A 13,654-nucleotide genomic window follows, 5' to 3' on the forward strand; every position below is an offset into this window, starting at 1 on the left:
CTGGTCTGCTTCTGGTTACTTATCATCCACTGGCTTGCAGAGCGTACTGCAGCCATTACATAGCACTCAAAATTTTTATTACACGCCCGTAAATCCATTCTTCCCAGGAGCTAGGAGTACCAAGTGCAAGAACGATTGACTGGTAACCATCTTGTCTTCCTTTCGCTTATATAAAAAAATTTCAACTTTGTTCGTCATATTATTGCATTCTTTAGGGTATGCCGCCAACCTTTAAAATGAAGTTGTTTTAAAAGGACCAAATTTTTAGCTTTAATATTTTAAGAATGTAAAAACATTCAGAATTGTGGTGCAGAACAATTACGTCTCTATCTGGTTTCGTTCAAAAGTTATGGCCCTTTGTTAACCACCCTCAAACAAAAAATAACAAGTTTGGATAACTTAATTATTGTTTTTCCGAAACTTAATTTTCAGGTGCTTTTCATCGCGCAAGAGCTCGTTACTTTTGAAAAAAAAAAAAAAGCTATATTTTTCATTGAGTCTTCCCATGCTTTTTTGTAAGACATGAAGCTGTGCAATGAACTAGGATAAGTGAAATTCACGCACAAGTTTTGATGTTATATGGGGTTTCAGCGGAAATGCAACGACGTACAAAAGACAATTTTTTAGTTTGTAAGCTGTAAGATAGTTAATATTGATGATAGCGCGAAGACCTTAGTACGTTGCGCAACCTTTATATAACGTACACTGCTGCCAAGCCATTTTCGTTTCGTGTGGTACGATCGTTACTTATGACTCTTAGTTCATGACTGCTAACCGGCGCAAAATGTGCTACCCCAAAGTAGGGCTATATATGTATGTGGCGTCCACTTTACCTGAAACTGAGAAAAACGCAGTTTTTTGCTACTGACAATATGGTCGGGTCTGCTCGAACAATTTTTTGCCAGTGTGCTCATGTGACCAAAATACCTCAAATCTACAGTGCGGCTAAAATCTATATTGCCCACTATCGTCGGTATTCAGGAATAAAATTTGAATTTGGCTCTTACAGATGCTTCCGTCGGTGCCGTCCTTTGTTGCATGGGCGTAATGGCGATGACCAGACTTGTAGAGCGAGTGGTCCTTCCAGGCAACAGGCGCACCATTCTGGACTGTCGGCGGTGTTTTCTCGTTCTTGGCATCCATTGAAGACCTTCAAAAAATGTTTCAGCTCTTCTTCTTCTTAGCTCGTTTTATGCCGCGTCGTTTCGGATCACTTCTCCTTCAAAGATAGATCGGTGCCCATTATCTTCATTTCACTTGTCTTCTATATCAAATATACCATCTTGGAGCGAAAGAAGGACATGATACTGTAGCACAAAACTCGAAAAGGAACACTAAAAGGCAGAAAGAAGCACGAAAGTCGGCCTCTTACTCTTGTAACACGAAAGTGTTTTATGCCGGGGTCCACCACGGCTCCACTGACGTATTTCCGTCACGGATATGGCGTTGTAAAATATAAAGACTAAGAATGGGCAAAGAAAAAAAAAACCAGGAGAAAAACTTCCGCCACCGGGAATCGAACTTACGACCCCTCGCTCTGCAACGCGCAGCGCGAAACGATTCGTCCACGGACGGCACGTTCTACGTCATGCTAACGGCGAGCTATTTATATACACCATCTGCCGGGCGGTACTCGGAGATCCGTGTTACATCGCGTGTTTTCGTTATCACTAGCGAGATGGCGCGAAGGGCTCGAAGAGCGCGCTTTGAAGGTCGTCGCCGTTGCGACGAGCGCCCGCCTCTACAGGGCGTGGTCGCTAGTGCGCGCGCTTATCTCGTGATCGCGGTGGTTTGTACGTCTTGCGTTGAGAGCACGAAGGTCACGTGGCACACTAGAGCGGCCGCTTTTGCGAAAGAAGCATGGTGCTCACGCAGAAATAAGTTACAAATGTGACAGTTAGTTCGCGCTTATCCTGTGTATGTTCGTTCCGTGCGTCCTTTCTTCTTGTGCAGCGCGTTGCAAGTTTCGAGCTGCTTGCGGTTCGTCGCGTGACATTACAATTTGTTGCTGCAGCATTCATTCGATCTTGGGGCGAAAGAATACACAACAAACGCTCAACTACGTCTGTGAAGACACGTTTCACTTTCGTGTTATACCGATTCCTATGACAGAGGGATCAGCCATGTTTTTTGTTCGAGTCTTGGCCAACAACACCATGTCCTTCAGAATGTACGAACTCGCCCAAGAAAAAGTAATTGGGGAACGAAAACACGATAGGAAAGCAACTAGGGCACAAATGAATCAGATTGGAAGCGGCCGTGTTGGTTGTTTTGGTCACGATTGTTGATACAGCACTGGTTCGATGAATATGGCTCAGTTTCATTCAAACACATGCAGGATGTGGCTCATTTTTGATTCGGAACTACCTTTGTGAGTTAAAGTTACAAAGAGGGATTGCCCCATTTTGATTACTATTGTTTTAAAAGAGAAAGATACTTAGGCGCGCTTTACGCTTCTGCGAAATTTAGCTTAGTTTCGGTTTATGGATCTGGCTCTTTCAGAAAATAAAACGCCACACATTGCCTTCAAGTTGCTGTTACATCGCGTAATAAACAACAGCGCAATCAGGTTAAAAAAACGGACAGAAAGAAGAAAAGGACACACCGCTTAATACACGTCGTCTAGAAGCCTTGATATTACGAGTGTGTGTGTGTGTGTGTGTGTGTGTGTGTGTGTGTGTGTGGTGTGTGTGTGTGTGTGTGTGTGTGTGTGTGTGTGTGTGGTGTGTGTGTGTGTGTGTGTGTGTGCGTGCGTGCGTGCGTGCGTGCGTGCGTGCGTGCGTGTATGTTCTCGTTTATGGTTCGTTCAGGCTTCTATTCACGCTTTATGTATCTGAAGGTGTCACTGTGGTGTAATATGCAGCATTAAGCGATTAATAATTAATGTACCAAAACAATGCCACTTTTACTACGGCGTCGCTCAGAACCTGAGTCGCTTTGGGACGTTAAACATCATAAATCAATCAAACATACCGTTTTACTTTTCTGTCATGTTTTTACTTTTCTGTCACTAACATTGTATTACTGCTGCCCTGTAGGCTGTAACAGGAAGTAGTAGGTGTCATGGTATTAGAGCTACTAACTTCGCAGTTACTATCTGCAGTTAGTGCATAGGTAGTGAATGTTGTGACACGTATTTGATACGTCGAAGTTAGTAAATACCGCTACTTTTTTAAAAAGTGAAATTCAGCAGTGATGCTTCGGCATTCTAAGTTGCTTCACCAAATATGAATGCCTAAATTTCGTTCCTATTTTCTGAGGCCTCACTCACGCAACCACCGACACAAGCCTTGGCCAGAAGCCACAATGATGGGGTCACATAGCGAATACAGGCAGAGGGCGAGTCATATGTTTACCGTACGTTGTTAGGTTTAAGTTGAGGCGTGACATTAATATACCAAGAATGGTGGTAAAATTAGTACACTGGAAATGTTACTTAAATACAGCAATAACCTCTGCGCTGTCTACGTCTTGTAAACGCTACAATATTTAGTAATCTAGCTTCAATTTATATGTATGCAAAATGCTGAAAATATGCATTGTATTATAAGGCACTGTATTTAGAGTAACTTCTAAATTACCAGTGATTACGTCGGATGTGTATGCTTCTATAAAGGCCACTTTCCTTACGAATTTAACCTTTCTTTATGTGCACAAAATTGTGAAAATGTGCGCATCAGCGCAAGTTAGCATGTTTAGGGTGATTCATCGTTCTATATATTCTACAGATATGTCTGAAGCTGTTCTTGCAGAGCTGCAAGTACATCTTCATTTAACACTTACAGGTCTTAATTAACATTTTAACCTTTCATTCTTAGCAAGCAGCTATGCGTTGCATTCGGTCACAAGCGCAACGGTGTAAATTCAGTGTGTTTAGCTTTCTCCCTGCATCTCTCCACCCTCGTAGTAGGTAATACTGAGAACCTTGGGGTCTTTTGCGGGTTAAAGGTACACTAAAGTGAACCAATGAATTGGTTTAGATTGATAAGTTGTACACTAACGTCGTTAATTTCACCATCATAGAGGATAAAATGAAGGTAAAAGTTTCATTTTTAAATTTAGCGCCGAAATTTCTGCGCGCGATGTCACGGATTTCAAAGTGAAATTTTTGTCTTTTGGTGACATTAGCTCAACTAATTACATTGAAATTTGGCATGTTAAGTCTCTGGCCCTTCAGAGGACAATGTACATCATTTTTACCGATTAGGAACTACGTAGGGCCCTATCAGATGCCGTCAAAATTTATGACGTCGCGGTGCGGGAATTTCAAGGTGGCGTCGCCACCAGCATTTTATTATTGCGTGTTTTCTCGCGTACCGAGCTCCTTCTTGTGGCAAACGTGGTGTTTTTGGTATTGTGAAAGAGTAGAGTACTAATAAAAAATCGCTTTTTTCTTTAGTGCTCCTTTAGCTTTAGGTATTGTTGACATCGTCATGACTCCCTCTTTCTGCGTTAGCTGTTAACCCAAGTCCGGCGTACTCCGTTAGTCGCTGGTTTATGTCAGTTTGTCACGGCTAACCCGCCAAACAACCTTCGATGGTAGGCAACGAAAGCGGGTTCGCTGAGAGGGCGGTGGTAATTAGACAAGCAGTTCTGCGGAAGCACTGCGCGTAGCGAGTCAGAGAGGCATACCTTTGGCTCCTGCGGTGCCACCATCCTGACGGGAAATGGAAACGACCAAGCAGAAAATGTTCAGCCTGGAGGAAGAGCGCGGCAAGCGGCGCACGTGCGCCGGTGAAGATGAGCTGAGCCTGAGCGTCTTCATCCCGCTAGCGGCGGGTTGACGTGAAACGGTCCGACACGGACTGCGTACTGCAACAGCGCAGTTTTTTTTTTTTCCTTTCTGCCGCCTCGGGCAGAGTGCTCGTCTCCAGGGAACCGGCACGTCAATGAGGGCTCGCTAAGTTGTGGAACTACAGGACAAATTTTTGGCATTGTTCTCCCCCTTGTGTTGTGTCCCTTTCCCTGACTACGTGCTGGGCTAACTCATTTTCTTCACTGTGGCGCCTGCACGAGCGCGTTCAATCAGTGCCTCTTGCGTTTACTTTTCTTCCCTCTCTTTCTGCAGGCGCCGTGGACGTGCTCAATCAACGCCGTCTAGTACCATACCTTTACTTTCTCTGCGTTTCTGGATAAGTTAGTTGTCTGAGCAGGCAGGGCACGCAAGCGGGCGACTTTCAAAGCGGTAAAAAAAGGAATATGCGTCGTTCGGGAGCTTCTCAAGAGGTCAAAGAGAGTAAGTTTGTCGCACCGAGCTTACCATGAAGCGAACTCTTTCTCGGCGGCAGTTGGGTGCAGCAAGGGCTAGCGTAGCCGCGATTACGAAGAATCTCGTCGGTAACTTTAGTCGCGCTCATTTTTATTCGGCGTAATCGGGAAAAGGGGTATCACAGAAGTTTTGCAAGTAAGTTCACACTTTCCTAGCAGAAATTTGCATCGACCTGAAGAGCCCCGGTGGGGTCTAAATTTTTTGCATAAAGTGAGAAACATATAATTTATTTATTTATTTATTTGAAATATCTTACTGGCCCGTTGAGCATTGTGTAAGGGGGGCTATAAAATTACATCATTCAACACAACATAGAAGGTATCAAAGAACAGAAAGAAACGATTGCACATCATAGAAAATTTGAACACTTCATACATGATACACCCATAATGCATAATACATACAGAATAAATACATGATACATGCACAATACTGACACAATAAATACAAATCTAAATACACATGAACCTTCGTCAACGACATCGTAATTACTGGCACTTCTGGAACCGTGAAATTTATCTGAGATAATTCTGGAGGACAACCCTGGATCGTATGTACGGATGGAGCACGCCCTTCAGATTATCAAAAACGCGAGGTCAGCTTCCAAAAATCGCGAAATAGCCCAATGTATTGCAGAAAGTGTGGAATATATGTTTCAGCGCAGGTTCACAACAGCTGATTTGACTGGATATCCAGCCACATTTGAATAAAGGATAATGAAGAGGCAGACATGCCAAAAAAGCTTGAATGAAGGATGGGACTGCGCCATCACCATGTCTAGGGCGGATATTCGAAATATGATAACACAAGGATCTAACCACTCTCAAGCCATTGTTCTATGGAGATGTGGTTTGATATTACTAAATTAAAGCAATCGTTATTATATGAAATTGGTCCACAAAGAAAATTTGCAATAGCGGCAGGTCTTCCATGACACATGGAGACGTTACTTCACAGGCTTCGACTGGAAGTAGGGTTCACAAACACTTTCTTGCGCAAGACAAATCGATGCAGCTCATCACCTGAATGCTGCTGTGGTCATGAATATGAGAATGTTCGTCACATTCTTCTGGAACGCGTAAAGTACGCGAATGAAAGAAAGAAGGAAGGTAAAGAACACACGCCCTCTCACATTACAAAAATTGCTTTGACCAAGGCCTCAAAAGCATCTTGAGCAGTAGGCCAACATTTTCCTAAAAGACTTCTTAGTGGACACTGGGTTCGGTAAGCGCTTGTGATGAACAGCTATGTGTACCTATCTACAAAGTGATGTGTAAGTCCGTATACTGTGGGTAGAACTTGGAGAGAAATGTGAGCGTGTGAACGTTCTATTGAAAAGAACTTCTGCAAGCGAACTGTCCACTGCCATGTTATTTTCTTTATTTCTTTCAGTTTTCTATATCTTTTTTGTTTACTTGTTCATTTTCTTCTGGGTTACATTTTTTTTTCCGCTGCAGAGCTCATAGAAATTAATAGCCTAGGTGAAATAAACCTCTTCTCCGAGTCAGTTAAAACAGAAGAGAAAAAAAGTGCCAGAGTTTGAATTTATTAGAGGAAACAACAAGCCAGATGTGTCGCCCCGTAACCGGGAAGAGCACCAAGAGATGAGGGTTATGGGGAACGACTTCTAGCGATAAGAAAAGAAAAGTAATATGTAAAGAAGAAAGCTTTGCGTCTTTCAAAGGTACGAGTGGGGCCTTGTAACAAAAACCGACACAGATGAGAAAGCAGGAATGTACGGGCACAGCACGGGGATGAGGGGCGAGGATCAAGTGACCTGAGAAACGCTTCTTCTGAGCACAAGCTGGCGATGTAGAGCGCGGACCCCGAGAAACCTCTATTCGTGGCCCTAAAGGAGAGCGCAAAGCTTATGAAATTCGAACGACTTGCAAGATAGAATTCGCCGCATTACACTGCAGTGGAGACGTCAGAACAACGTGGCCATTTGGCACCGCCGTCCAAGGCACAATAAGTGCACGCCCCTTTGGAGAAGAAGCATGATGAGCAAGAAATGGGGTCACGCACGACATGAGTTACAGCAGGGCTTTAGCGGTGCGAGGGGCCTCGTAGCTGTTGCTACAGGTTGAAAACTTGTTTGCGGGCGGCCATCACGGAACAGTAAAGGAGGAAGAAAAAAAGCGCTTTTTGCTCTGTATGGATTAAGAGGTAGAACTGGAAATAAGCAATATCAGAGCTGTTTGGTTGCTCTCTTATTTACAGGTAGAAGAGAGAGGGAAGGGAAAAGGACGAGTGAGCTGCAGCGATTCTAACAATGACTAGGAGCCGACATAAATCCCCTGCATGTATAATCTAGTTACGGGGCACGCTCGGTACAGCTCATTGCTATATTCGCTGTAGAAATTGTACTCACGCGCATCTCTAAATGTACTGTTGACTCATTTCCCTAGCACCAGCCCGGAGATGCATATTGCAAACGTATACCGTACTTCAAACGCTCTTCCAGTGCTCAGTAATAAAACCATTCAGCTGGCGCGCGCCGCGATGTGACGATGAAAGCAAACTCGCCAGGTGTAGACTTGCGCCCGCTGAGAAATCTTTGTATGACAAACTTGTATACTTTTAGAGGAATTCCACATTTGCAATATCAGACATTCGCGCGTAGATATCACAGATTCATACTGTAATATTTGCCTTTGGGGCGAAAGAAAGGAGAAGGGCTAAGAGATTTTTTATTTGAACATCTTGAAAACAGCGCAAAAACGACACAGACACATGAAAAAGGGAGACACACCACACCTGCTTGTGTCCGTGTCGTTTTTGCGCTGTTTTCAAGATGCTCAAGTACTATTACCAACTAGCATAGCTATCAATTCCTCTAAAGATTTTGATACGTTGCTTTGTTTCCTGTGACTCACAAAATATCTTTTTGTTCCTTCGCCCTCATTGTATTCGCTCCCATTGCATTTCTTGCCAAAATTGAAATCCGCGTTGCATTAGCACGAAGGGAAGTATACAATGTAGGCAGATAAAAGTTCCTTTGTTAACTTTATAGCGTTAACGAGCTGGTTTCACAGAAACTCCGGTGTCGGCGTCGTTGGTTGTGAGCGAAAATTCGAGATAGATGCAAAAAAGGCATAATAAAAAAATCCTCGGTTCAAGCGAGAATCAAACCCAGGACTTCTGCGTGGCAAGGAGGTGTTCTATCGCAGAGCCACGCCCGTGCTCAAAATTGCTTCGGAAAAAAAAAAAACACTATATGAAGGTTCTGTAGTGCGAGGTGTGTCATTAACACATGTAATGCTGCGTGGCAAAAGCGTAGAATCAACCAGGCGTCAAAACATGGGGATGGCTCGACGAGTAATTGGTTTAAAGACTCATCAATTACACTGCACACGAAAAACGAAGCCAGGCTAGCGATTGAGAAGGCGATGCGAACAGGGTCCGGTTACGCTATCGCGTCCTGCTCTTGAAGGCAGAGATCAAGCGTCCTCCAAGTTTTTTCTCTGGGTAGCTGGTCATTAACGGGAGCCCAAAGTATTCATTTGTGTTGTTATTTTATTAACAACGTGTATTAATCGACTAGAAATGTATACTCTAAATGTATCGGTGCGCATAGTATCAACTGAGACATTATGAAATATACAGTCATATAATGATTGTCGAATAATAGTCAGATATCTTGAGCAAAACAAATAAAAAGTAAATAAAGGATCGAGAAACCGTCTAAACTTTCAAGTTGTAGCCGTGCTGTACAAAAGATCAGGTTATCTTAATTGATGCTTGCCTTGTGGAAAGCACAGAAAATCAATCCGATAACAAAAATGAGGGCCGATCTTGACCTTAGCACAAACTGGAGAGGCATAATTTCTGACAAAGTTTTTCTGTGTATCACATAGTCCATACATTGAAAAAGATAAATGTACTCCGGCACGCCACAAGTATGAGGCAAAAGGGACGCTTCCAGACCAGAAGCTGATAAGCAGGGACCGAATTCGTGAAGTCGAGTTCGTGATTGTACAGCCGTTTTCGACCATATGTCAAATATCACGATTCAATAGCAGCTGCAGTGCAGACCGTTTAACTAAAAAAAAAAGTTAAGTTCAAAGGTGAGAACTTTTTTAACAGCGAAGCCGTTTAGGCTGTCGGTAACTTGTGCTTCATCGTAAAAAACTATCATCATCATGAACCACCACGCTCTCTCTTCTTGAACCCGCACGCGAATCGTGCAAAACTCCTCAGGTGTGTATGCGCCGCAGGAATTGGGCAAGCCCCACTACCGTGTACAGCAGGTGCGAGTGTCAAACTAAAACGAACACATGAAAAAGAGAGTAACAAAGAAAGAGATCAAAAATAGAGAGAAAGAAAGCGACAGAAAGAAAGAGGAAGAGAGAAATAGAGAGAAATTAAAGGAATAAAGACATAAAACGATAGAAAGACAGAGAACGACGAAGAAGGGGAGAGAAGGAGATAGAAAGAAACAGACACGAAAAAGAGATAGGAAAAAAGTAGAGAAAGAGATAAAGAGAAAGAAAGAGATAGATAAAGAGAGCGAGAAGCAGAGAGAGGGAAATAAAGATAGGGAAGAAAGGGAAATAAAGATAGAAAGAGCGAGAAAGAGAAAGAAAGGGAAGAAACAAAGAGAGAAGAAAACAAAGAGAAACAACTAAGGAAGGCCACACAGCTGCGCTAATCTTTCGGTCTTGGCACCACTAGTGCGAAGTTGCCGTAATTTTTTTTCTGAATGTGATTACGGTTCCAGAATCCTAACGAAATAAAATACGACGGCGCAGCATTGCAAGAGAAGCATTACATTGTACTGACGGAAATATTTCCGGCTAACCGTGGTGGCATAAGCCGAAGCTGGCTGAAATAATCTGGCCGGGCCACAACGGAATGCTCGCGTAAAGAAATTTTTCATTTCATTTAAATGCAGCTCCCGTTGACAAGGAACGCGCAGCAAGCGAACTTGTCGGAAGGTTCGGTCAGCCAATCAATCTATCGCCCGCAGAATGGTTGAGTTAGTCACAATAACCGCTAATGAAGCAATCAAGGGCAGCTGTGGTAAAGGTAAGACAATAATAAAAAATTCTGCCTCAAATTCATTTCTTATCTAGGAAGGCGAACAGAGTAAAATAATGTAAAGAGATTCAGGGACTATATTCCCACCGGCCTCGACGGTGCACAAATAAGAACCAGTACTGATTGCGCCGTCTGCATACCAAGACGCGTTCGGTGTTTTTGTAAAATAGACGATTGATAACCTGCATAAGAAAGTGTGACTGAGGTCATCAACAAGAGGTTGCGGAACAATAGCCTTTCCTTAAATAATGGCCGATACATATAGAGCGCACGCACTACCACTCACTTAATGACGCGAAGTGCGCCGCCTACTCAGCGTCATTATGCCTGCAGGTTAGGAATATAGTATAATTTAACGGTGGGTTTAAGGTATGAGAGTTAGCAGCATATCGTCCGATATGCCGATTTCGACGAATGAGCGCACGTAACCATTCCTACTGTGCCTCAGCAAAGCAACCTCAAGCCTGGATAACCACGACTCAAGATTAAAGAAACAATGTTAATTGCGGCTTGCAGACACATGGTGCAAACAAGATGTCAGTGATAACTTACATAATTATCGGAAATTCGCTAAAAAACATTTTTCATTTTTACGCATTAGGAGACATGTAATTCAAATTGAAACTGACGATTACAGTGAAGGCATGTATGTTTAGCATTCATTTTAAGAATATAAAAAGATGCCCTGCTAGCGAGTACTAAATTTCTAAAGAAATCCAAGAAGGATATGAATGCCGGCAACCTTTTATCGGTAGCCACACAGTCACAAGCGTGAAATTATTTTTGTTTTGTGATGTTATCTTTTTCTTGCATTCAATTTTAACACGAATTCGAAATAGGCTGCACCGACTTCTTAAGCCGGAAGAGGCTTAACAAGAGGCGGTTAGGTTACGCGCCGAAAACTATCGACTTATGCCGCCGACTAACGTTAATATCTGCACGACAATGCCTGCAGCTGCTGCACAAGTTGCTCGCGCATAACTTTTGTCATGTTCTTTTTTTAGTTACCTTTCGCTTAGCTCTTGCCGTTGCTTACTTTCACTTTTAAAGTTTTAAGATACATTTCTTCTTGTATTCCTGAATACTTCAGCTTTTTAAATTTTTTTCGCTCGGTCGTATTATTGGCATTTAACGGGCTTTGATATCGCTGCTCTTTCGTGTATTGAATTACGGTTAAACTCAGAATCTCAGTCCAATCAAAATCAAATGAAGTATGCTAAAATTAGCGCTTTTTAACTCCGCTTCAATATGCAAGAATGAATTATCATGCCCTAAATTAAAATTGTGAGCAGGGAGGATGAGAATAAAACTTGGAGGACGTTTGATCGGCGCCTTCAAGGGTAGAGTGCGATATCGTAATCGGGCCCCGTTCGCATCTTCTCAATCGCTAGCTTGCTTTAGGTTAACGGTGGACACTTCAACCATGCCTAAAGGAAATGAACGTCTGTGCGCGTAAGATTGACCGCTTCAAACTATCCTAGAATATCTACGGCAAGTACAGTTGCGAAGTGCCCACTACGTCATAATTCTTCCTTTTGCGAATTGACGAAGTACCCACGGAACGGGCGACACGTGCAATTGCGCAGCTGCACATTTTGTTGATGGTGTTGATGATAATGATGATTAATTAGGCCTGTGCCCTTTGTAATTGCTTGGCCTTTAAACCAACCGCTCGTTGCGCAATTCACATGTTTTGGCACCTGGTGCGATTCTTCGCTTCTGCCACGCAATATTACATGCTTTAAGGAGACTCCTTGTACCACATGACATTCTTATAAGTTTTTTTTTTTTCGAAACAGTCTCAAGCAAGGGCGTGGCTCTGTGGTAGAACACCCTCTCACCCCGCAGAAGTCTTGGGATGGATTCTCACTCGAACCAAAAATTTTTATTATATATTTGCATGTATCTCAAATTTTCACTCACGGACAATGCTTTTTTGCCCACATCCATCGACGCTGATGCCAGAATTTTAGCGAAAAGAGCTCATTAGTGCTATCGTCTTTATAGATGGAAAGGCTGACAGGTTAGACACGTCGGCTGGTTACTGAATAGCAGAGAAGACCAAGGGACCCATAGTTGCCACTAGCAATGCTGACAAAAACTTCCGGGGTTGATGTCGCGGACCTGGTGCCCTATACTTTTCCCTTGATGTTGCGAAGAAACAGTACTTGTCGTATTACGTCTGCGAAAAGAAATCCCGCGTCTACAGAGAGAGAGAGAGAGAGAGAATAAGGATGAAGGAAAGGCAGGGAGGTTAACCAGGGTTGAGCCTGGTAGGCTACCCTGCACTGGGGAAGGGAGGAGGGGGATTACAAAATGCTAAAAAACTTGAGCAATAGGGCAAAATGAAATTCTGCGCAGAAATATAAACGTAGTTATAACGTAATAACTGCACCGTTCATATCTTTTAGCCTGTCGCGGCTGAGAAATTGAGTGCTTAAGACTGAGACCTCCTAGTCTATCTTTCTTGCGGGCCATACATTCACGGTGCCCACGAGAACCCAGCTATATCGCAGGGCTGCACGCTTGGCTACACCTTCAGCCGAAGCTGCTGTTTACTGGAAATTATAAAGCGCCCTTTGGCACCATCATTTATCGTGCGAGACCTGTGATGGAGATTGAAGCGCTCATCGGTGCCCTGAAAGAGGTTACGCGGCTCACGCAGCCGTTAACTTCTCAGCCCTCTTTGGCTATGCCACGCAGAAGGCGCCTCAAAACTTTGCTCGCGAACAACATCGAAAAATAATAAAGCGCCGCTTTCGTCGACTTTCCAGTGTGGTCTAATGATGTTTAATGACGCTGCTATCATTTATACATTATGTAGAGAGCTCACTTTTCCTATCTTAGTCGTGTCTGCTAGCATCACCAAGCAGCTGGTATAGCTTATTAGTGGGATCGATGATCGAATGTTACTGTGGGGCAATAGATATGGTGCTTGCGTTATCTTTCGTTTCATGCTATCTAGCCGCACCTACGAGGTGCGGCTGGATAGTATTTTCGTGTGAAAAGTCACAGAGGCCCCAGCCCGATTAACATTATAATGCAGTTTCAACTCTTTGTTCGCTATTAATATCAAGGAAAACATGTACTATTAACTATATTATTGCATATAGTCCTATAATTTTTCACCACTTCGATCTGTCTCAACAAGATACTGTTGCAATGAAAATCGTCTTCATGCACAAAAGTTCCTTGATGTTAAGAAATCAAGTAAACGACAATACGGCAAGACTTTAAGAGGTACCACGGAAAATTAGCGTATGCTTGTTTGAATGAAACTTATTATAACTGAGGTGGTGAACATGTTAAGCCAATTGCGCTGGGACGGTACCCTGACAGCCATTA

At 43.2% G+C, this 13,654-nt stretch overlaps 1 protein-coding gene and 1 long non-coding RNA gene across 4 annotated transcripts in view; one reads left to right on the forward strand and one right to left on the reverse strand.

The window, feature by feature from the left end:
* Nucleotides 1–4,870, reverse strand: part of LOC119403918 (uncharacterized) — a 177,857-nt gene extending 172,987 nt beyond the window's left edge. For 2 of the 3 annotated variants that reach the window (XM_049418275.1, XM_049418270.1), the window contains exons 1-2: nucleotides 4,633–4,870; nucleotides 1,008–1,150 (exon numbers count right to left, since the gene is read on the reverse strand). In XM_049418275.1, coding sequence (XP_049274232.1) covers nucleotides 1,008–1,150; nucleotides 4,633–4,765 — 276 coding nt within the window. In that variant the 5' untranslated portion in view covers nucleotides 4,766–4,870. The remainder of the gene's footprint in view (nucleotides 1–1,007; nucleotides 1,151–4,632) is intronic. The other variant, XR_007417087.1, reaches the window with a different exon arrangement.
* Nucleotides 4,871–5,167: 297 nt separating this feature from the next.
* LOC119403929 (uncharacterized) overlaps nucleotides 5,168–13,654 on the forward strand; it is a 148,254-nt gene continuing 139,767 nt past the window's right edge. The window contains exon 1 of the long non-coding RNA XR_005186111.2: nucleotides 5,168–5,236. This is a non-coding gene — a long non-coding RNA (uncharacterized LOC119403929). The remainder of the gene's footprint in view (nucleotides 5,237–13,654) is intronic.

The sequence above is a fragment of the Rhipicephalus sanguineus genome, chromosome 1 (assembly GCF_013339695.2).
Source record: "Rhipicephalus sanguineus isolate Rsan-2018 chromosome 1, BIME_Rsan_1.4, whole genome shotgun sequence".
NCBI classification, from domain to species: domain Eukaryota; kingdom Metazoa; phylum Arthropoda; class Arachnida; order Ixodida; family Ixodidae; genus Rhipicephalus; species Rhipicephalus sanguineus.